This window comes from Vulpes vulpes, chromosome 12, assembly GCF_048418805.1.
Source record: "Vulpes vulpes isolate BD-2025 chromosome 12, VulVul3, whole genome shotgun sequence".
Taxonomy (NCBI): Eukaryota; Metazoa; Chordata; class Mammalia; order Carnivora; family Canidae; genus Vulpes; species Vulpes vulpes.
Genome location: NC_132791.1, coordinates 84534954 through 84557833, shown reverse-complemented (window position 1 = coordinate 84557833; position 22880 = coordinate 84534954). Strand labels below are relative to the sequence as shown.

At 41.3% G+C, this 22880-nt stretch overlaps 1 protein-coding gene across 5 annotated transcripts in view; it reads right to left on the bottom strand.

The window, feature by feature from the left end:
- KIF13A (kinesin family member 13A) overlaps positions 1–22880 on the bottom strand; it is a 208387-nt gene that overhangs the window by 56389 nt on the left and 129118 nt on the right. For all 5 annotated transcript variants that reach the window (XM_072729061.1, XM_072729060.1, XM_072729062.1 and 2 more), the window contains 6 exons: positions 22132–22244; positions 9395–9506; positions 8789–9001; positions 6009–6119; positions 4040–4174; positions 1740–1870 (listed from right to left, as the gene is read on the bottom strand). In XM_072729061.1, coding sequence (XP_072585162.1) covers positions 1740–1870; positions 4040–4174; positions 6009–6119; positions 8789–9001; positions 9395–9506; positions 22132–22244 — 815 coding nt within the window. The remainder of the gene's footprint in view (positions 1–1739; positions 1871–4039; positions 4175–6008; positions 6120–8788; positions 9002–9394; positions 9507–22131; positions 22245–22880) is intronic.

Genomic DNA, 22880 nt, shown 5'->3' with positions numbered 1-22880 from the left:
CTCCCCATCCTGTCCTCAAGCACATCACTAAACCTGGCTGCCTCAAATAATTCTCCAATACATTTTGTTCTTCACTTCTCCTGCCACTTGCTGTGTTCCCATGACAATATCATAATAATATCCTAACAGATCTCCCTATCTCCAGTCCTGCAACCCCACACATTTCCATAGTGATCAGATCTGCAGGAAAAAGCACTTATCTTCTTGTATAATCACTGTTGTTTCTACTCATTCTCCTCCACCAGGCTTTGAGTCCCTATACTTGGGCATTCCCTGCACAGAGCCTGTAACAAAGAATACTGAATGAATGCACCACTGCCCCAGGGCAGGAAAGGAGGAGATTGGGCAAGGTGAGGAAAGACACAGAACAGAATAAAAAACTGTGCCACTGGAACTGGAAATGGAGGAAATTTGCTGATTAAAGTTATTTTTAGGGCAGCCTGGGTGGCTCAGGGGTTTAGCGCCGCCTTTGGCCTGGTGTGTGATCCTGGAGACCTGGGATTGGGTCCCGTGTCAGGCTCCCTGCATAGAGCCTGCTTCTCCCTCTTCCTGTGTCTGTGCCTCTCTGTCTCTGTCTCTCTCATGAATAAATAAATAAAATCTTAAAAAAATAAAAGTGATTTTGAGATATGGTGTTAAAAGAGTATGATCCAATCATATTATACACTATACTGTACACTTTATATATAATTTTATCAATTAAAAAGCATAATATTAAAAAAATCCAGAGTTTCTAATATAGGGGAACACAGCATAAGGCAAACGGTTACCTAAACTTAGAATAAGTTAAAAACTAAGGAATAGCATCCTTTTGCCATTAAATATCTCAACAATGATATCACTGTAACTAACACAAGACCTATAAACTTTCATGACTCATGTATGCCATTATTGTTAGTCTCAGTTTGTCATCACTTAGAAATTGATATGGCCAATATTAATAGAATAATTGGAAATGAGTGTAAGATTTTCCTCATAAAAATGAGTATTCTGGGGCAGCCCGGGTGGCTCAGGGGTTTAGTGCCACCTTCAGTCCACGGCATGATCCTGGAGACCCAGGTTCGAGTCCCACGTCAGGCTCCCTGCATGGAGCCTGCTTCTCCCTCTGCCTGTGTCTCTGCCCCACTCCCACCCCCTCTCTGTGTCTCTCATGAATAAATAAAATCTTTAAAAGAAAAAAATGAGTATTCTGGTCACGATATTGGTGTGTTAATAAATACTGTTATAGGACTTCATATAAACTTTATACTTGATTGTGTAACGGTTCAAGACAGCATTTAATAGAAACTCAAAAGTAAATATACTATCCTGTCAGTTCTCAAATTTCTACATATTATTGCGTGGTTTAGGAATTTTTCATACAATGGATGCGTCTGATTAACTGCTTTCTATACAATGAATTATACTAGGTAACAACTAACTTTATTCAATATTTGTACTTGTCAGGTGTTGAGCAAGTGATTTCTGTTTTGCCTACTATTATGATTCACCTGAGGAAACTGAAGTTTAGACACAGGATCTTACCTAAGATACCCCAGTCTGTCCAGGCAGAACCAGCCACCCCCAAGCTGGTGCTCTCAGCATTGCTATACAGCTCCCTACAATGGGAAAGACTATCCCCAAGAACCCAGTGAAGTCCTACCTTTGATATAACTGAGGCGACAGATAGAAAGGGGGCAGTCTACTCCTTCTGAAAATCAGGCTCACAGATATGTGAAGTAGGCCTTTACTTCTCTTACCGTGCATTTTCTTTTGGAGTAAGAGTAACGTCGCCATCAGATGCAATATCTATCTCACAGTGTTCGGGCTGAATTCCTATCCCAAACAGCTGGATGTCCTGCGAGGTATCTGCACCCACCCTGGTATGGTCCTGGTAACAGATCGGGAATGAAAGGGAAAAAACTACACTTACAAGTAACTCAACACAAATTTATCATAATCAATATGAATAACTCAAGAGCATCTGCATGACAATATTAAATCAACCAGACGGGACACGCATGATACCTGGAGCATTGTTAAGTCCAAAGCTTACCGTAAGACACTGCATTTTTAAAATGTTTAAACGCTATGAAAAAAAAAAAAAAACCCACCAACCAACAGTGATTAGATATTGTTTTAGAGGAATGGCTGGGTGGCTCAGTGGCTGAATGTCTGCCTTTGGCTCAGGACATAATCCCGAGTCCCAGGATTGAGTTCCACATTGGGCTCCTTGCATGCAGCTCGCTTCTCCCTCTGCCTGTGTCCCTGCCTCTCTCTCTCTCTGTGTCTCTCATGAATAAATAAATAAAATCTTTTTTTTTTAAAGATTTTATTTATTAGAGAGAGAAGGAGAGAGATTGAGAGAGAGGCAGAGACACAGGCAGAGGGAGAAGCAGGCTCCATGCAGGGAGCCTGATGTGGGACTCAAACCTGGGTCTCCAGGATCACGCCCTGGGCCGAAGGTGGTGCTAAACCACTAAGCCATTGGGGTAGCCCATAAATAAAATCTTAAAAGAAAAATGAAAAGACTATTTAAAAAGCAAAAATATATTGTTTTACAATATAAGGGAATCAGACTTGACAGTAGACTATTTTGAGTTCCCATGTTAACTTGACAGCTTACTATTTATATGGCTATAAGCAAGCCTTGGTCTCTCTCTCTATTTATTTTGAAAAACAAGGATAATACCATCAATTTGATATACTTCGTGGGATTCTTTCACCTGAATTGACATTGAAAATGCTTTGAAAATAGCTATATAAATTCAAGAACCACTAAACAGTAGTTTCATGGAAAATGGTATTTTCAAATATAGAACTTAAAATGATAAAAATGAGTGCCTGGGTGGCTCGGTTATTAGTTAAATGTCTGACTTTGGCTCAGGTCATAATTTCAGGGTCCTTGGATGGAGCCCCGCATCAGGCTCCCTGCTTTTCCTTCTCCCTCTATTCTCTCTGCTTATGCTCTCTCTCTCTGGCTCTCAAATAAATGAAATCTTAAAAAAATAAAAATAAAATGATAGAAGTAGTTGAGTTCTGAATACCAATATTATATAGAGTCCTGAAGCCTGTGGATACCTCAAACCTTAGGCATATGAGGACTATCACTCCCATGAAGTGGTCCACTGCTCATCCCTTTGTGTTTTCTATTGCTCTAAAAATCATTGAGTCACCACAATAGGAGTATTTCCCCATTCAATAGAAAGGCCTGGTCTTTCAATATTAGGATTTTGGATAAAATTCCTTATGCCTTAATCACTTCATAACGAACAGACCTTAAGTTCATTAGTGGACTCTCACTACGTCAAGAGCTATTTGCACCATATTTAGGTCTTTGGAAAAAGTAGAATAAAAAGGATAAGGGAAAACTGGGGCTCCTTTCTTCAATTCCAGCTTATTTTCCATTGCATTTTTATATTTGTTCAAGGCAGATCATAATCCTTATCTAGGCATCTATTTAACTTTTGTCAAGCGGGTAATACCTCTGCATTTAGAGATTTAGGTGTGTGGACAGTTAGATAAGCAGCCTTCAAGTCCTCTGGTCTCCAATCCTTGAGAGTTATTTAAATACTGCCATGTTTTTGTATATATACCACTACACCTCAGGAATTGTGTGTGCATGTGTGCACATATTAGAAGTGTCTTATATCTTTTGGGGTGCCCCTTATCAGTGTCTATCAGGTGCCTACTTCAAACAAATGTCTTATTTCACTTAACAAAATATGCCAGCATTTCCAAAAGTGTGGCCTGACAGAGAAAGATAAATACCACATATTTCGCTTTATGTGGAATCTTAAAAAAAACAAAACAAAACAAAGAAGCAAACAAAGAAAAAGCAGAAACAGACCCATAAATACAAACAACAAACTGATGGTTGCCAGAGGGGAGGTTTTCACTCTCAATGGTAACCACACTGCAGTATCTATCCTCTTACTTTTAATGAGTGCTAATAAGCTGGATACAAAAAACAAAATCATGGGTATGGGCACCCAGATTCCAATAGGAGTTGAATGTGAATGAATCAGGATTGCAACTATCTATTTATATGCTCTCCTACCTTTAAATAATAAACCAGAAGTTCGTTGAGAGCAGGGTCTGCGTTCAGGTTGACTAAGTAGCACTTGTCATCCCCCACTTTGATACCCGATGTCTCCAGGGAAATGCCCATACTTTCAAGTTGTCGTTGTCTCTCCTGGGCACAAACACAGACAAAAACAGGGGACTCTATTTGTTACTCTATCCACATGAGGTATCCATGGAAAGTTTAAGTCACTATTTCTGGGGACAATGCCAATGAAATGACACATTACCACCAAGTTTACTGAGCATTTAACATGTGTGACATTTTTGTCAGTGTTACCAGGATGCTACGGGTGAACCAGACACCATCTTCCTGTTAAGGGGTTTACAGTCTAGTCTAATAGAAGGGATTACGACATATCTAAATCAGAAGAGGAGAGCCCTGCGCTACTGGAGAGGAACAATGTACTACGGAGCTTCCGAGGATGGAAATCAGGTGGGTTCGGAGACCAGGAAAGGCTTCAGGAAAAGAGTACACTTGAGGAGGCGCCTGAGTGGCTCAGCGGTTGAGTGTCTGCCTTTGGCTCAGGCATGATCCCAGTCCCAGGATCGAGTTCTGCATCAGGCTCCAAGCCTGCTTCTGCCTCTGCCTATGTCTTTGACTCTCTCTGTCTGCTTCTCATGAATAAATAAATAAAATCTTAAAAAAAAAATACACTTGAGACGTTTCTTGAAGTATAAGAAGAATGTCTTCTTTCTCTATAAGGAAGAAACGGGGCAGTAGTAAGGTAAGAGCAGGGTGTTCTGACAGAAGGGAATAGGAAAATAAAGACTGTATACTGCGTGTTTTCAGGTGCCAAGAACCCTAGTAAACGTGGGAAAGCAATGGGAGAGATGGGGCTGAAAGAGCAGGTTCGTTCCTTACTCAGGGGCCTTGAATTCATTCATTCATTCATGAAATATTTTAAGTCTTTGGTACTGATCTAGGGTGAGGAATACAACAGTAAACAAGTCTCTTCTTTTGTGAAAAGTTATATTCTAGTAGAAAGAAACAGACTATAAAACAACAGACACATAAAATACAGAATTTCCAATGGTGATAAGTGCTGTGAAGCAGCACAAAGCAATGTGCAAGAGATAGGGAGTTAGGGGCATGTGTGTATGGGTATGTGAGTGTGTCTGTGTGTGTATGTGTGTGTGAATAATACAAGAAACATCTAAGCAGAAGGCTTGACTAGGTCCCAGTTACTGCTTTCAAGCTACCTAACTGGGACGGTCTACTTTTTACCAAGTGGTCAGTGAGATTAAAATGTTCACAAAATGCATTGTGTAGATTCATAAAACACACACACACATAAGTGCAGCATTAGTCTTTGCCTTATATTACATCTCAAGAAAAGTTCATGTAGCATTTTCTCACAAGCCCAGAGAATCAAATACACTGAAAAAAAAAAAAAAAACTATGATGTGGGTTGTAAATGCTCTGCCGGTCAGGTGGCATGCTTTGCCAGGTGATCCAAAATCATGAAATGGAAAATCAGGAAAGATTCAATGTTTTCCTGTGTATCATGCCTGTTACAACTCAGCGCTCTCCAGCACATCTAGCAAACAAGTGGACCAAATGGTTGCTGATAAAGACAAGGAAGTTGGGGCACCTGGGTGGCTCAGTCAGTTAAGCATCTGCCTTCAGCTCAGGTCATGATCCCAAGGTCTTGTGATGGAGCCCCGTGTCAGGCTCCCTGCTCAGCGGGGAGTCTGCGTCTCCCCCTGTCCCTCCCCCTGCTCCTGTGCTCTCTGTGTCTCTCAAATAAATAAATAAAATAAAATAATAAAATAAAATAAAATAAAAAAGAAAGACAATGAATCAGCCTCTAACACTGATCTTTGAGGTCTCAATTAGCAGAAAGAGGTCCTTAAATGACTTGTTGAGGATGACAAGTGGCTACACAGAAAAGACAGCAAATGAAAAAGAATCACAAGATTTTAGGCTTAAATGATCAAGCTACCTGTGCGATTTCTTCTGTTTTCCTCAGCTTCTCTTCCCAAGTCACCGTCAGCTCTTTGATCAGCTTTTCAGACTCCTCAAGCTTTTCTTTCAGTTCAGGGGCCTTCATAGCCTTTAAAATGAAACCAGAGATATCTGATTTTCTAACTTTTCCCAGCATTATTTATAAAACAATCCCTTACGGTCCTTCATACATGGCTAGCAACAGTCTGTTGGAAGCAATTAAGTCATACACTGTCAGGGTGGGTTTTAGATCTTTATTAATCAAAAGAAATGTAAGAATACAGAACTGCTACTCTTTAAAGGAGAAAATGAACACCAGTGCCCTGAATTAAACTGTTACAAATCATTACAGAGGTTTTTTTTCATTTTTTCCTTTCATATTTAAAGACCTCTTTTTTTTCAAGTAGGCTCCATGCCCAACATGTGGCTTAAACTCGCAACCCTGAGATTAAGGGTCCCATGCTCTACCAGCTAGGCATCTTTCATGTTTAAAGACCTAAAAAATGCTAGTTAATTGTCAAAACAGAAGTGTAGGGAAAAAAAGATAAGCAGATTTCTTTTTCAGTAAGAAGGAGATCAATACACATCACCAATAAACACACCCCAGTGATAATCTACCAGGAAAGGTAAATATTCATTTTAAAATTTGACTCTGGATAATTTAAAACTACTTTTCTTTTTTTGTTTTGTTTTTCATTTAAATTCAATTTGCCAATACATAGTAAGTACGTCCTTGGTTTCAGATGTTAAAACTAGTTTTCTTATTGATGGTAATAAACTTGGTATATTTATCACTCTCTTGGAAAACAGGACCTCTGGGTAAAATGGCAGCAATTTCCCTCTGAGTTTGCTCAGTGAGAATAACTAAGGGGTCTAAATACAGATATATATATATGCATCTTAAAATTTTCTGGGGCTTTTACTTGGCAACAACATGCTTTGACATCCCAGAGCAACAGGAGCCTCTAAGAATAAGGAAAGGAACAGGAAAGATGGCAGACTTGGACAAGAAGCCCAAGTGGCGATGATGTGAACTCTCCTTGAGGTGTCAGTCTCACAGAGGCTGAGAGTGACATTCAGTGCTGGGTACAAAGGGACACCCATGAAAACTCTATCTTGGTGAACCTCCTGTGGCTCCCCTCTGTTCCCTTTGTCCAGGCATGGTCATGGTTCTAGCCATCTGGCCTGGATACATGGTCCCAGTGGAAATGCAGATTCAGAGACAAAAGGATCTTGAGACAAGATTCAACTCAGAGACAATTCAGAGACAAGAAGACAAGCTCATCCACCGATACATGAATTCCAAGAGCCACTGCACCCTCCTCCTAGTATCACAAATCTCTTCAAAGTTTATCAGAATTTTCATTCTCGGGTGTTTTGCTACCCTTCCTGGCATCAATAAAAGGCTATGCTTGATGCACTGGAATGATTATAATCATGATAACAAACATAGCAATGTTTATTGAGCACTTACAATGCTGCCAGGCATTATGCTAAGTGGTGCTTTCCAGTATCAATGTTGCACTAGAAGTTAGGGATGAAAATAATTATTAAACAAGGCTTTCTGCACTTCAGAAGCCCATAGCTGGAAGAAGAGACATGTAAACACGCTGTTAAAATGTAACTTCACCATTACCAAGGAAGAGACCCTTCAGATCCCTGGCTTTTGACTCTGGTCTGTCTGTCTCAATCTCTTACTGATTACCTTTCTGATTAGATACATTGATAGATTGATAGATAGCCTGGTACACAAGCACTCAAAAATCAATATCTATTAGCCTTCCTCCCCAACAGCTTAATACTCTCCTAACTAAAGAGGGGAGAGGGGTCAGAAGAGGATGGTATGAATGAATGTGACCTTAGCAGCCCAAGGTACACACCCAAGTGAAGCATGGACAAGCATGTGACTTAAGCTAAGGTAGGTGGCCTTCATTTCAGTCCTATTACCTATTTCAAATGAGACAGTGCCTCACCCAGCAGCTTGCAAAAAAGCAACAGTTACTTAGAAGAAGGTGTGATTATTCAAGCTGGGTAAAGCCAAGGAAAGGTGGTAACAATGAGAGATGACCAATTTTGTTTCCTGCCAGAAGCTGATATATATGAAAAAAATAAAAGGAGATTTCTGAATTGTTGCTAATGTTTGTCTTCCCTGACTCCAGGAAGAAATGATACATAACCAATTTCTCTGAAAACTGCAATGCCTATGGGCACACAGTTTACAATGTTAATAAAAACAACTCATTGTGGGGGTGCCTGGGGGCTCAGTCTGGACTCTTGATTTCAGCTCAGGTCATGATCTCAGGGTCCTGGGATCAAGTCCCATGTCGGGCTCTGAGCTCAGCGGAGAGTCTGCTTGGGATCCTCTCTCTCCTTCTCCCTCTGTTCCTCCCCCTACTTGCTATCTTTCTATAAAATGAATATATAAATCTTGAAAAAATAAAAAATAAAATAAAAACAACACATTTGGTTCTTCGGATTTCACATTGGAGGAGATCCACAGCCAAAGGCCAACTGATTTACTACAACAAACATTTAAGCAATACAGTGACCACTGACTCTTAATTGTCTACTTCCTCAGCTGGAGGCTGAGTTCCTAGGACAGAAGGCTGGTATTACTCATGTTGGCCTTACCACGCTTAGTATGCAGAAGATGCCAATCAACACAGCAATGCAGAATGACATCCAGACAACCTAAAACTGCAGGTAACAACATGGATTCCCACTCGGCAACCATAAGCCAGGGACCTTCAGAAACAGGGGACTCCAGAATGATCTCACCTCAGCCTGTGAGAGCTGCCCCTTCAGTTTTTCTACTTCCTCGCGTAGTTCCCGGATGACTTTGGCGTTGGGGTCCTCGTTCACAATGGCGTGGTTCACGATCCTCTTGGCTCGATCCGCGTAGCGTAAGGTGGAGAGAGTCTCTTCATAGTTGTCTGCTGCTGGGCTGATGGTGGCTATCATAGAGGTCTGGCTGTTGCCTCCCAAGTTGTCCTGCAAAATATTTCCAGTAGCATCTTAGGCAATGAGCCCCATTCTGTGCACAACATCTAGGATGAAAGCTAAAAACACGAATGTAGGATATTTTCTATAAAGAAGAAAACATGTTGTGGAATGGGCTTGTATTTTGCAAATAATTTTATGACGAGATGTGGTTTCCCTATAGTCACAACAATAATGCCTGTCAAACAGCAGGACCTTGGGGGTTTAAAAAAAAAAGGCAATAGCAATGAGTTTTCATTCTACATTCCTAAGAATTAGGATAACAGTACTGGAGTACTGTCAGGGGGCTGTTGTGTATTTGGTTAGCTTTGCACACACCTTTCAGCTGCCAGCTCTGAAACAGCCAGGTTTTAGTTGGAAACGAACACGAGAACAATGAATTACCTTAAGAAGCCAAGTGAGGACTGAGTCTCGATAAGGCACAAATTTGTTTTTACCCTTGCCAGCTGCCTGGTCAGCCAGCGATGATATAACCAACCCCAAGGTTGTAAGTGATCTGCCAAAAGAAAAAAATTTTTAGCTTAGCTTTATGGAATATTTATATTGTTTCCCTAAATCGTGATCATTCCAGGGAACAAGTATAAAATATGCAGAACAAGGCCCTAAAGTTGATAGAATTGAGTCTATGTTAATTTGTCAAGAACCTGAGAAAAAGAAAAAAAAAAAGTAACTCCACTCATTTGAAAGAATGAATTCAGAATCCCTGTAAGAATCTATTCTGTTTAATCATAGGACCTATGAGACCAACCTTTCAGAACCTAGAAACATATATTTAAAAGGTCACTCCAGAGAATTTTAATTTACTCCAAATGTGACGTGAAAAGTCTGAACCATTTACTCTTTGGGGCTAATTTGGACTATTGGGCGTCTCATTTTGTATTCCGTGATAACCATGTAACTTGAAGAGAACCTTTCCCTACACGACACTAGGTATATTCTGTTTGTTAAAGCTGGCAAGCTTATTTCACAACTCAATGCGGAGTTTTTACAGCTGTACAGAACAAAGACCTACCCATGCAGAGGATAGCATATGGCTACTCTTTCAACACCTGCTACAAAAAGCAGCACTGGCATCTCGGAAAGCTGGTTAGAAACCCAGACTCTTGGAAGCCTCCCCAGGCCTACTGGGTGGGAACCAGTTGAAGATATTTTCAGGTGATTCATAGGCATATGAAATTTTAAGAAGCCCTAGTTGAACAATACCCAAAGTGATACATGTATTTAGTTATCTAGGCCCATGATTCTCAACACGTGGGGCTAGGGCCAGCAGCATGACTTCAGACCTTGTTACAAATGTACATTCTCAGGCCCCACCACAACCCAGACCTACTGACTCAGACACCTGTAGTGGGACCCAGCACCCTGTGCTTTTACCAGCCCTCCAGGTGATTCTGGTGCAGGCTGGAGTTTAAGAACCACTGGGCTATTCCTTGGTAGTTAATGTACGTTCTCTGCACCCAGAGAAAAGATTACCATAGAAACAACAGATCTGTGGATTTGAGGGATGAAGACCTCCTCCTGTGTCACAGTTAAGCACCAAGTGTGCCTTTAAAAGTAAATCAACTGGATCCCAAGTTTAGCAGCCAGAAAACAGCAGCCTCGGGAGATTTCCCAGGAGTGCAAGAAAGCTTACCGGACATCACAAAGAGAAAATGCTTTGTGAATGGTTAAAAAATGAAATGTTATTACTTATTTTTATAAATAACAAAAAAGAGAAATCAAAACACACCAAATCAGCATATCAAAACAAATCAGCAAGTGACCAGAGTTTAAGCATGAAAGACTAAGACTAGATAACTTTCTAACAACAGACTTCCATTAAATGAGTTGAAAGAAAGCATGTTTCTCACAAAACATAATTGCTTAAAGGTGAGTCATTTGAAAAGTCACTGAAATATAAAGCAAACTCAAGAGGCAGAAAATGAGCCAGAATTTTAATAACAGCCATTCCTGCAAAGTGATGTGAATATGTGCACTCTAATTGACAGATTCAAAAGTTAAATCCAGGGCAGCCCCAGTGGCTCAGCGGTTTAGTGCCACCTTCAGCTCATGGCCTGATCCTGGAGACCCAGGATGGCGTCCTATGTCAGGCTCCCTGCATGGAGCCTGCTTCTCTCTCTGCCTGTGTCTCTGCCTCTCTCTTAGATAGATAGATAGATAGATGATAGATAGATAGATAGATAGATAGATAGATAGATAGATAGATAGATAAAAATCTAAAAAACAAAACAACAAAAGTTAAATCCAGCCCCCCCCAAATAAAAACACATGCTCACATAAAAACTTGTACATGAATTTTCATAGCAGTATTATTTACAACAGCCAGAATAATGAAGGGATAAATAAAACATGGTATGTCCTCACAAGGGAATATTATTCAGCCATAAGAGAAGATTCTCATACATGTTACAACATGGATGAATCTTGAAAAATTACACTAAGTGAAAAAAGCCAAACACCAAAGGCCAGTGTCCTGGGTTGAACAGTGTCTGCCCAAAATTCATGTTCACCAGAACCTCAGATGAATACTTATTTGGAACTAGGGTCTCTGCAGATGTAATTAGTTAAGACAAGATCATATTGGCTTAGGGAAGGCTGTAATCCAACAATTGGTGCCTTATAAGATGGCCATATGAAGACATACAGAGAACAGGGGAAGGGTCATGTAAAAATAGAGGCAAAGGTGGGAGCAATGCATCTAAAGGAAGGTTAGATGACCTTGACCTTGACCAAAGAAGGTCAAGCAGCTGCAGCGACCAGTCAATAGAAAGTAGGAGAGAGGCATGAAACAGATTTTCCCTCTGAGCCCCAAGAAGGAACAAACCCTGCCAATTCCTTGATTTTAGATTTCTGACCTCCAGAATATAATTTTCTATTATTGTAAGCTGCCCAGTTTGTGGTAACCTGTCATGGTAACACTAGAAAACTAATACAGCCACATATTGGCTCCATTTATATGAAATACCCAGAACAGGTGAATCTGTAGAGATTAGGTAGTGGTTTTCCAGGGCTAGGGGAGGTATAAATGGGGAATGACTTGGACACAAGGTTTCTTTGAGAATGATGAAAACGTTTTCAAGTTAGATTGTGATGATAGTTATACAACTCTGAAAATAATAAAGCTACTGAATTGCAAATTTTTTAAAGATTTATTTATTTATGATAGACATAGAGAGAGAGAGAGAGAGAGAGAGAGAGAGAGAGGCAGAGACACAGGAGGAAGGAGAAGCAGGCCCCATGCCGGGAATGACCCAGGGATCCCCTGAATTGCAAATTTTAAAACGATAAAGTATGTGTATGTGAATACAGTATATGTCTATTCCTCAATATAGAGGTTTAAAAAAAAATTCAAGTTCAATCACTACATCACCCCTCCCAAAGGTAACAAGAAAGAAAATGGCAAAAGTAAACTATCGGGACTACCTCAAAATAAGGTTTCTGCACAGCAAAAGAAACAATCAACAAAACTAAAAGGCAGCATACTGAATGGGAAAAAAATATCTGTAAATGGCATATCCAATAAAGGGTTAGTATCCAAAGTGTATAAAGAACTGATACAACTCAATACCCCCAAATAATCCAATTAAAAAATGGGCAGATGACATGAAAAGACATTTCTCCAAAGACATACAAATGGCCAACAGACACATGAAAAGATGCTCAACATCACTCATTATCAAGGAAATGTAAATCAAAACTACAATGAGATACTACCTCATACCTGTTAGAATAACTAACCATCAAGTTGGTGAAGATACTGAGAAAAAGGAACCCTCACGCATGGTTGGTAGGAATGCTAAGTGGTGTAGCTGCTGCGGAAACAGTATGGAGGTTCCTCAAAAAAATTAAAAACAGAACTACCCTACCATCCAGTAATCACACTAGTGGATATTTATTCCAAAAATACAAAAATATTAATTCAAAGGGATACATGCACTCCTATGTCTATGTTCACTGCAGAGTCATTTATAATAGCCAAATTATGGAAGCAGCCCAAGTGTTCATCAACAGATGAATGAATAAAGAGTATATATTTGGTGGAATATTGGCCATAAAAAAGAATGAAATCCTGCCACTTGCAACAACATGGACAGAGCTAGAGAATATAATGCTAAGTGAAATAAGTCAGTCTGAGAAAGAGGAGTATCATATCATTTCATTCATATGTGGAACAAAATGAACAAAGGAAAAAAGACAAATCAAGAAACAACTCTTAAGCCTGGAGAACTGATGGTTAAAGGGGGGACGGGTTAACTAGGGGATGGGAATTAAAGAGTATACAATAAATTAAACTTAAAAAGAAACAAAATGGCATGTGATATATATGAAATAGAAGAAAACAAGAATTTAATAAAAGGTGAAACCACATTTCTGCTTTAATATGGAATAGAAGGCTAAGGTATCTTTCATATTTTGCAACTACTGAAATAAAATTTTCAGTTGAAAACAATTATTTGAACTGTATCAGTTTTTAATATTGAAATACAGTAGAAATTGCTTTAATCCATACAGATTATAAAGAGCGCAGTGATTTCAAGGTCAATATTGGCCATTCTCAAGTGCACACCACGTAGCCCTCCATGTGCAAACACCTTTTGGTGTTTGGGGTTGTCACATATTTTTCACCACTGGGACAAAATCTGACTATCCTGTGGCAACCTCTATTTTATAATTTGATAGTATCAGGAATAAAAAGAGAAAGTTCCTGGCACTCCTAAACAAGGACACAACAAATCAAACAAGTGCTTTGAGGGAAAAAGGGAAAGGGAAACACCCTCATCACTGCCCAGGGGACCACATGCACACTTCAAGTCCCGAGTCCCATCAGCATGGACAGCAAAGGAGCTGCCTCAGCAGAGGGATGGGGTGGGGTGGGGCAGGATGATCACGTGACTCCATTGTGTGTTTACTTTGCTCTGTACCTTACCCAGTTAGGGAAGCTTATCACTAGTAGAAGCCTTTTATCTGACAGTGGGCACACATCCAAAACAAGGGCTCTGGGGGTGGCTAGCTGGTTCAGTCAGTAGATCATGCTACTCTTGATCTCAGGGTCATGAGTTCAAGCCCACATTGGGCATAGAGCTTACTTAAATAAATTCAGGGGGAAAAATAAGAAATGGTGGGTATCAATCAAGATATATATCAGAAACCCTAAAAAAACTATTCTCTCTCTCATGAATAAATAAAATCTTTAAAAGGGGGGGATCCCTGTGTGGCTCAGTGGTTTAGCACCTGCCTTTGGCTCAGGGCATGATCCTGGAAACCCGTGATCGAGTCCCACATTGGGCTCCCTGCACAGAGCCTGCTTCTCCCTCTGCCTGTGCCTCCGCCTCTCTCTATCTCTCATGAATAAATAAAATCTTTTAAAAAAAAAAAACTCAAAAAACAAAACAAAACAAACAAACAAAAAAAAAAACAAGGGCTCTATCAACCTACTGTCTCCTTGGGGGTGAGGGAACTCCATGATGGGGGAGAGGTAACCAGGTCACCCAGTGACCAGGGGGACACGCCACCGCTTCTGCTACATTCTACCTGGGAGCAATGATCCCCAGGCTTGTGGAGTCTCAAAAACTATGAGCCTTCAATGTGTGAAAACTGAACAGGGGTGCCTGGGTGGCTCAGTCAGTTAAGTGTCTGCATTCAGCTTACGTCATGATCCTAGGAGCCCCACATCAGGCTCCCTCCTGGGTGGTGAGCTTGCTTCTCCCTCTCCCCCTGCTTGTGTTCTTTCTCTCTCCTTCCCCTCTCTTTCCATCAAACAAATAAAATCTTAAAAAAAAAACTGAAAAATGGGCTTATGTATTTTAAAAGTAATTTTATTCTTAGGGAGCTTAAGAATATAATGAAATCAAATTGTAGATCCTGCTAGAGCTGTCTTCTCATGCTGGAAGCAAGGGGGCAGCACACGGTTTCTAGGACAGGGTGGGGATGTTTCCTAATTTTTAGGGGCTGAAAAAATTGCCCCAGAATCTTTCTAATTCTACCATTCCCTGAACCTAAGGGAGGTGGACATAGTAGGGAAGCTCCTAACGTTTCCATGAGGTCTTGGACCGGGGCAGTGGGCACACAGTAAATGGGGAGAGGCTGAGTAGAGAAGGATTAGGCTAGGGGATTTATGACCTGAGAGCCATGGTTTATGATAGAAGTTTTAAAATCTACCTATTAACTATAACAGTGGAGAATTTGAGATAAGAAGTAAATAAAACAAGGAGGACCAAAACCAAAATAGAAGCAGCTTCAATAAATACAATCAATGAGAAAAACATGGTCATAATTCAGGTTGGTTTTTTAAAATTTCCTTTTCTACACCTTCCTCCAACCTGCATTGTTTCCCTTGAAACCCTAACCACCAGAGTCCTTCCCTTAGGAGTGGATATATGATGTGAATTACTTGTATTCCCTAGGACATATCTCAAATATATTATTTTACCTATTTTTCTTTTTTTTTTTAAGATTTTATTTTTTCATGAGACACACACACACACACACACAGAGAGAGAGAGAGAGAGAGAGAGAGAGAGAGAGAGGCAGAGGGAGAAGCAGGCTCCTTGCAGTGAACCCGACATGGGACTCGATGCCAGGTCTCCAGGATCAGGCCCTGGACCAAAGGCAGTGCTAAACCGCTGAGCCACCCGGTCTGCCCCTATTTTACCTATTTTTCTAATGATCTTTTTCTAAAGTCATAAGTGCAGTAGTTATTAAACTTTGCTAGAGTTCCCTGTATACGTGATTGCTTTGAGAGCAGAGACCATTCTATATCATATCATTACTGTGCCTGGCTAACAGATAACAGTCAATATCTCTGCTGAGTAAAACTGAGTTTAGAATACACGAAAGAATAGAACATGGATCTCTTTCTAAAGAGGACTAATTCAATGATGGCTCTGGTACTCTCTGTGGATGTTGGTCCAATATCCCTTTTGTCCTTCCTACTTGCTAAAAGAACCCTGATTTTGCTGGGAAGCTTACTTCGGCCTCAAAACTCCACTTTTCAGAGTCCTCTGCAGCTCTGGGAAGCCATGAAACACAGCTCTGGCCAATAAGATCCAGGGTGACATTAATGAGTGGGGCTTCCAAGAAAACTATTGTTCTTGTAGAAAACGTCCATATGCAGTAGACATAAGCCAGAAGCCAGTGGTCCTTTGCCCTTCCTTTCCTCCTCTTGTGTGGAGCACAGATAAGGATACAATGCCTGGAATGACAGAGTCATCTTGAGGCCATGAGGACAACATGAACACATTAAGGTTCATCGAGCTGGGTGCCTGACAGCATTTTTGAGGTGTTCTAGCAGAAGTGCCTCTGCATTTCTTGTTAAGCAAGGAAAAGAAATCCATCATTTGGTCATCACTTGGCTGTTGCTTAGAGGAGAATGCAATCAATCCTTCTCTTTTAAAGAATTAGTTGAAAGATGATGAAGAATTAGTTGGACTTGAGTTAGTACTTTTCTCCTTACTCTTAACAGGTAAAGGAGAAATGCAAAGAGTATGTGTGGCAAAATAAGGGCAAAGACCATCCCATCCATAGCAGGAGAGGAGAGCAAGCTGTGATCCTGCAGGATAGGCCTCACCCCCACTCTACCCACAGCTTTCCAGTGGCCGATGCAAGTCATTCAAATCCAGTAAAGTGCATCTAACAAGTACCATTCCCAGTTTCACCTCTGTTTCAAGTGCCATGATGAAATAAAGTATACACTAACATTTTCAAAAAATCAATTCTTTTGGATACTTGTTCTGGAGATTTTAATAGATTTATACTTAGAATTTTGTCATCAAATAAGTTCAGGGAATAAGCTGATGTTATATGAAATTCATGAATCTCCAAAGGGAGGCTTTTAAAACTGCCTTTCTCAAAATTATTGGTCCAAGGATCTTTTTTCTCCCAGAGCCACTTCACGAACTAGTATTTCCCAAAAACGCTTTGAGAAACACTGAAGTCACAATGTCACTGTGCCCCAAAACATGTGGCTACTGCCTCCCAAGGAGATCTTTGCTCTGTCCTTTGTGGGTCTCTCAAGTTAAATGCAAAGATGCTTATTCAGATTCTTTTCCCCCACATACTTGGCCCCTACAATGCATAAGTGGTAAAGTGATAAGGACCCCCACCAGCCCTTGAATGATGGACAGAATCAGGCCATTTGTACTCTACCCAGGTACAAGTTCATGTTTCGTTAGGAAGGCAAAAACCCATTTAAGTGAGATTTCCAGATAGAAATGATTAAGAGTCAGGGGAAGTACTCAAGAAAAAAAAAGAGGATTGACTCGCATGACACATTAGAAATACTAGGCTTACAATTTACTATATTGTCATGTAAATTATTTGACAGACTCCTAAGAAAAACATATATTCATGTCCCCAGAACAAATGTTTAGAACCCATTTGGGGAAACGTATAGTATATATTATCAACCATAATGATTTTAACGGAACTGAGATTGAGAATGCTGGATGAACACTGCTTGCACTTAATAATGGGCCACTGCTGAGAAAGATGGAACCTTTTTCAATGACATTCCCAGGGGTTTTAGCAAGCATCCCATGCTCTGAACAACCACTCGGAGAAGCTTACCCGCTGGACTCCAGTAGCGGGGACAGACTTCCTCACTTCACTCTCAACATATAGGTGGAGGGACAGACTGGGTTTTCAGATGTATTCCCCTGTGAGGATGGTCCACAGACCTTATTCCTCCCTCGCCCTCAAAAGGCCAGGGTGGTGGGGCCCCATGGTGCCTTCGCTCTTCAAATGAAGGAATAATGTTGTGCTTTAAAGCTCTTAAGAGCTTACGGAGAGATGAAACTCCTAAATCCATAGCCCATTAAGCAGACACTAATGTGTGTGTGAAGTCCCTGACAGGTCTGCTTAAGAGGATTACTAATGTTCCATCAAAAGAAGCCCAAATAGGAGGCCGAGAGAAAGCTTAGGAAACATGTCAGAGATTTCTTTAATTTTAGCACTCGATGGGGCACTGATTTTAAGGCTTAAAAAGCCATTTGTGGGGCCATCAAGCGGCCCTTTCAATTTATTATTTATTTTACTTTGTTAGTACACACTTACACAGAGCTTACTACATGCTGGGCATGGTTCTAAGCAGCACTTACAAATAGTAACTAATTTAATCCCCAGAGCAGCCCTGCTCACGGGGCTGTTTCCTCATCCAGGTTTTACAGCTCACAAAACTGAGGCACAGAAAGGTCACGCAGCTGGTTTCTGTAATGAAGAAATTCCACATCTCCTCTGGGAAGCCCTCCCCGAACCTTCCAGCTGTGTTGTCACCATGTTCCCACTGCACCTTCTGGGCAAGCTGCCATGGCACTTGATGGAGTAATACTGCCCCTCGATCCTTTCCCATTGGATCTTGACTTTCCCCGGGCCAGGGTCACATCTACTCTGTCCTATGTTCTTATGCCTGGTTAGTGCTCAACACATATTGGCTAAATGGATCAAAAGAGCGCCTCTGTATAATGTATACGTGTATACAAACCCAAACCCTAACATTTTAATAGAAAGCAAAATACAAAATAACTTTCCAGAAGCAGAAATATTTAATCCTTTTTGCACAAATTCAAACTTGCTTTATCCTCCAAGCACAGTTTTAGATGTGTGCGTATGTACTTACGATTTGTTTCACAAAGTGTTCATTAAACCATTATTGCAATGCAGGAGGTAGGAGGATTAGGGTTTGGGTTTATATACATGCATACACTGTACATGACCATGGGAAGATTTGGGGCAGCAGCCCATAATATGATCCATTTACATTTCTACAGCTAAACTCACGAATGGACACGCTAGAGGAGTCAACAAAGACTATAAATGCAGATAAAGACTAGAGACAGCCTTGTAAGAGTTCAGGTGAGGCTCTACCAACATGCAAGCTGTGAAGAAAAAAAAGAAAAGCACTTGGTTTTCAGCGCATTCTGGATTTTGGAATGGCAGGAAAGGGACAGAGGGCCAATTTCCATGAAGGTCTCTAAGACAGCTATGCAGACCTCAGGGTACTGTGTAATGGCGAGAGGATGTCCCATTTGTGCCAATCACCACAGTGAGAACCTAGATGACACTTGCTGGACACCTGGGTCCGGAGTGGGCTCATGGGGCATATATGCACATACCCAGGGAGATCAGAGAGGTGTGTAAGGTAAAAGACAACAGCCCTGGACTGAATTACAGTGGAAAAGGATCAGAGGCAGCTCTACTCCTTCTGAGCCAGTTTTTTTGGGAAAAGCATAAGACCAACTAACAAACATCCACAGACTGGCAAAGGTGTCATAAAAAAAAAATAGTTCCATGCTTAACTGTCAGCTTATGCAGCATTCCTCAGTTTTGTCTGGTCAAAAAAAAAAAAATCCTTCTTCATTTGTTCAAATGAAGCGACCTCCTATTGTCCTAAACCATGTGCTCAAGGGCAGCAATCATGCTGTAACAAATAACCACAAACCCTGCGGCTTAAAACAACACAGAGCTATTATCTTATAGTTTTGGAAGTCCAGAAGTCCAGATATGTCTCACTGGGCTAAAAAACTGTCAGCAGGGCTGTGCTCCTTCTGGAGGCTGGAGGGGACAGGCTCTTGCCTTGCCTGCTCCAGCTCTGACAGGCTGCCTGCATTCCTTGGCTCATGGTCCTGGTCCCCTCCTTCACCTTCAAACAAGAAATGGAAGGTAAAGATTTTCTCGGGCCCTCCAACCTCTGTCACTTTTAAGGAGCTTTATTTTTATATCCGGTTTATCTGGATAATCTCATCTCAAAATTTTAAATTAATCACATCTGCCTTGTCCTCTGCCTTGCAAGGTCACATGTGCACAAGTTTTGGGGATGAGGATCAGGATGTATTTTGGCAGCGGAGGCAGGGAGGCAGTAGTGTCTACAAGAATATCTAAATTTCCTTTGCATCCCCAGCATCTAATGCAGTGCCAGACTCATAGCAGAGACTTAATATATGTCTGCTTGGCTTTTATTCCTATTACTTAAATGTCTCCAACCATTAGTTTTCTCATCTATAAACAGAGATAAAAATACCTATTGGGAGCCTCACATGAATTCATGCCTATGAAAGTGCTCTCTGATAACTATAAAGAATCCTACAAATGAAGACCAGATCTCACCGACTAGTAGATGGGAATGCACACATCCATTTGTGAAAGAGCTAGTATATAAATAAGGAAAGAGAGCAGGACGCTAAGAGAATTTGATTCAATCCAATAAGCCATTATGGAAGAGAGCCAGTCGCTGGGGATTCTAAATCATGTTATGTGGCTTTGGGGTAGTCCAGTTTGGGACACTACATAATTCAGTGCCCAAATTTAAGAGGACACTATTAATGTTTACTCTGGGACAAACGTATCGACTAGGACTCTTACAGGCAAACAAAATACATGGTCACCCCAGGTACAACAACACAGGGCTCTGGAGCTGGACTGCCTGCAACCACATCCAGCTCCACACTTACTGCCTCGAGACCTGGGCCACCTTATCTAACTACTCCCTGCCTTGGTTTCTGCATTTGTAAAGTAGGGATAACAGACCCCCTTCCCATTGCTGATGTGAGGCTCAGATGAGTTATTATTACATATGGAGCATTGAGAACAGCACCCAGAACACAGTGAGAGGTCAGCAGAAGTTAGTGATCATTACACATCAAAGCCAGCCATACTCTCAATTCTTACAAATTCCCAGCACAGAACTTCCGGTGTTTCCCTACAAGTCCAGCCAGAAGGCAAAGGGCTGGCATGGCTTAGCAACCAGTCAACAAATCTCTCGGAGAGGTGGCAATCTTTACCTGCTTCCTCCTACCCCCACTTCTGCTTTCCCATCCCCGCCCTTGAGCTCCCCATGGCCTGCGGAGCTGCAGTGCCTGCCTGGGCTCCTATAGTGCTTGGTCATGAAATACAGCAAAACCCTTTGTTGTGAGAGCAGGAGACAGAATGACTGGAAGATTAACTCCCTAAAGCAGCAGTCTCTGCAGTGAGTGCCACTGTGTCCAGCTGATAGAGGCGGTGATGTTTTACTTCTAATTTTAAACTTCAGGACACTAAAATTATAATGTACTAGCATCATTTTAAAATGCAAGCTGCACAAACATGTTCCTGTGTAGATTACCTCTTGTCACCCTCTGTCCTAAACGAAACCCCAAGCTATTATGTCTCAACAGAAACATGTTACAAGTACAAACGAAACTATTTTCTGCTGAACTTGGAATAATGATAATGATTATGCTATTTGTACAGATTATAAAAATATTAGCTACAGCAATTAATATTGATTCAGTGCACAGTACGTGCCAGGCATTGTTCAAAGCACATTCTGGGCATTTAAGCTCGGACAATTCTGTGAAGCAGTGACTATTATGATCCCCATTTACGGAGGAGAAAAAGCACAAAGAGGTGAAGGGAAGGACAAAACTCTGGCAGTCTGACTTGAGTGCACACTCTTACACACAAACTCTGCTCCTACACACAAACTCTGCTCCCTCTTGGGCTGGAAAGCAAATACTTCCTCTCACACAGCAGGAACCATCCTGGGATTACTACATTACTGAAAAGAACAAGCCCTTCACTTGCCCGTGCACTGGCTACACCCTCTGTGCTGAAGGCCTGCATCTCCTTTTTCTACCTGGCAAACTCCTATGCATCCCACACCACCCTGCTCTCTTTCAGCCCACAGGATGTCCCTGGGCACACTGCAGGTTCCCAAAGCAAAAAAGATTTCGATATAGCAGTTATTAAGCAACTGTTAAATCTTGTTAGGCACTGGTGTTTAAACAGTATTCACTGTATAAAAGGACTCAAAACAGGTTTTCTTTTCAGAGTCAGCTCCTCAGGTTAATTTAAGATATGATTTGATTGACAAGATTGTGATGTGCATTCACCTAAGACTACAGTAGATATGATGATACACTGTGCACTGTTTACACAGGGCTGCAGCGCGTAGCTTCACTCAAATAAACTGCATGCATTTCAGTAGAGGCAGGGCCCTTGGTCTTCAACTCAGGTTACGAAAGCTCCATGGACTCGGAAGCACCCGCCACCAGGACCATCTGATCCTTTCTAGCGTCACAACCGCCTCTCCCCCACCCCCCAGCACACGAGAAGCTGGGTATGAAGCTGAGCCCCACCAGGCACCTTACTTGTTAATGTTGCTGCCTTCCTTGAGTCGCTCTCCTGCGGCTCCTGTTTTGGACACTCTTTCGCTACCTGCCAGGTCCACCAGGCTGACCTTACTGACCTTCTCTCCTGAGTTCTGGGTGCAGGAAACAAGAGAGAAACAGCACACATGAGTGCAAATGTACACGTCTCCAAAGATGTCCGCGCAGTAACTGAGCACAGCCTGGGCAGGCGAGGAACTACTGGACTTGCCATTTCATGGTCAAATTTATTTTTTTTAGTTTTTACTTTCTTAAAGTTTTATTTCTTTAAGTCAGCTCTACACCAGTGTGGGGCTCAAACTCACAACCCCGAGATTAAGAGCCACATGCTCCTCTAACTGAGCAAGCCAGGCACCCACCCCATCAGTCAGATTTGAACTGGCCTGTGAATGTAGCGTTTGCTTTGTAGCTGGGGGGCAGGCACACTCAGCTTTCCAGGATATAGTCAGAAAGCAGGAGATTTTCTGTGCTTTGAGGAAACGCCCGTACTTGAGGATTCCTGTTTATTCAGGTCAAGTCCCTGTTCTTTTGAAAAAGTGTTCTTTAGGCTAAACGTTGTGGTTTCCTCTTTAATAGCCCTTAATGGCTACGAGGTAGACTCAGTTTTTAGGAGAATTTCAGAGTGAAAGGTTACATGTTAAAAGCTGTATAGTGACATCACCATGCTCTCTAGGGAGTTTACACAAGAAATCCAATTTTTTTTTGAAGTTATATAAAAAGGAGGACCTAAT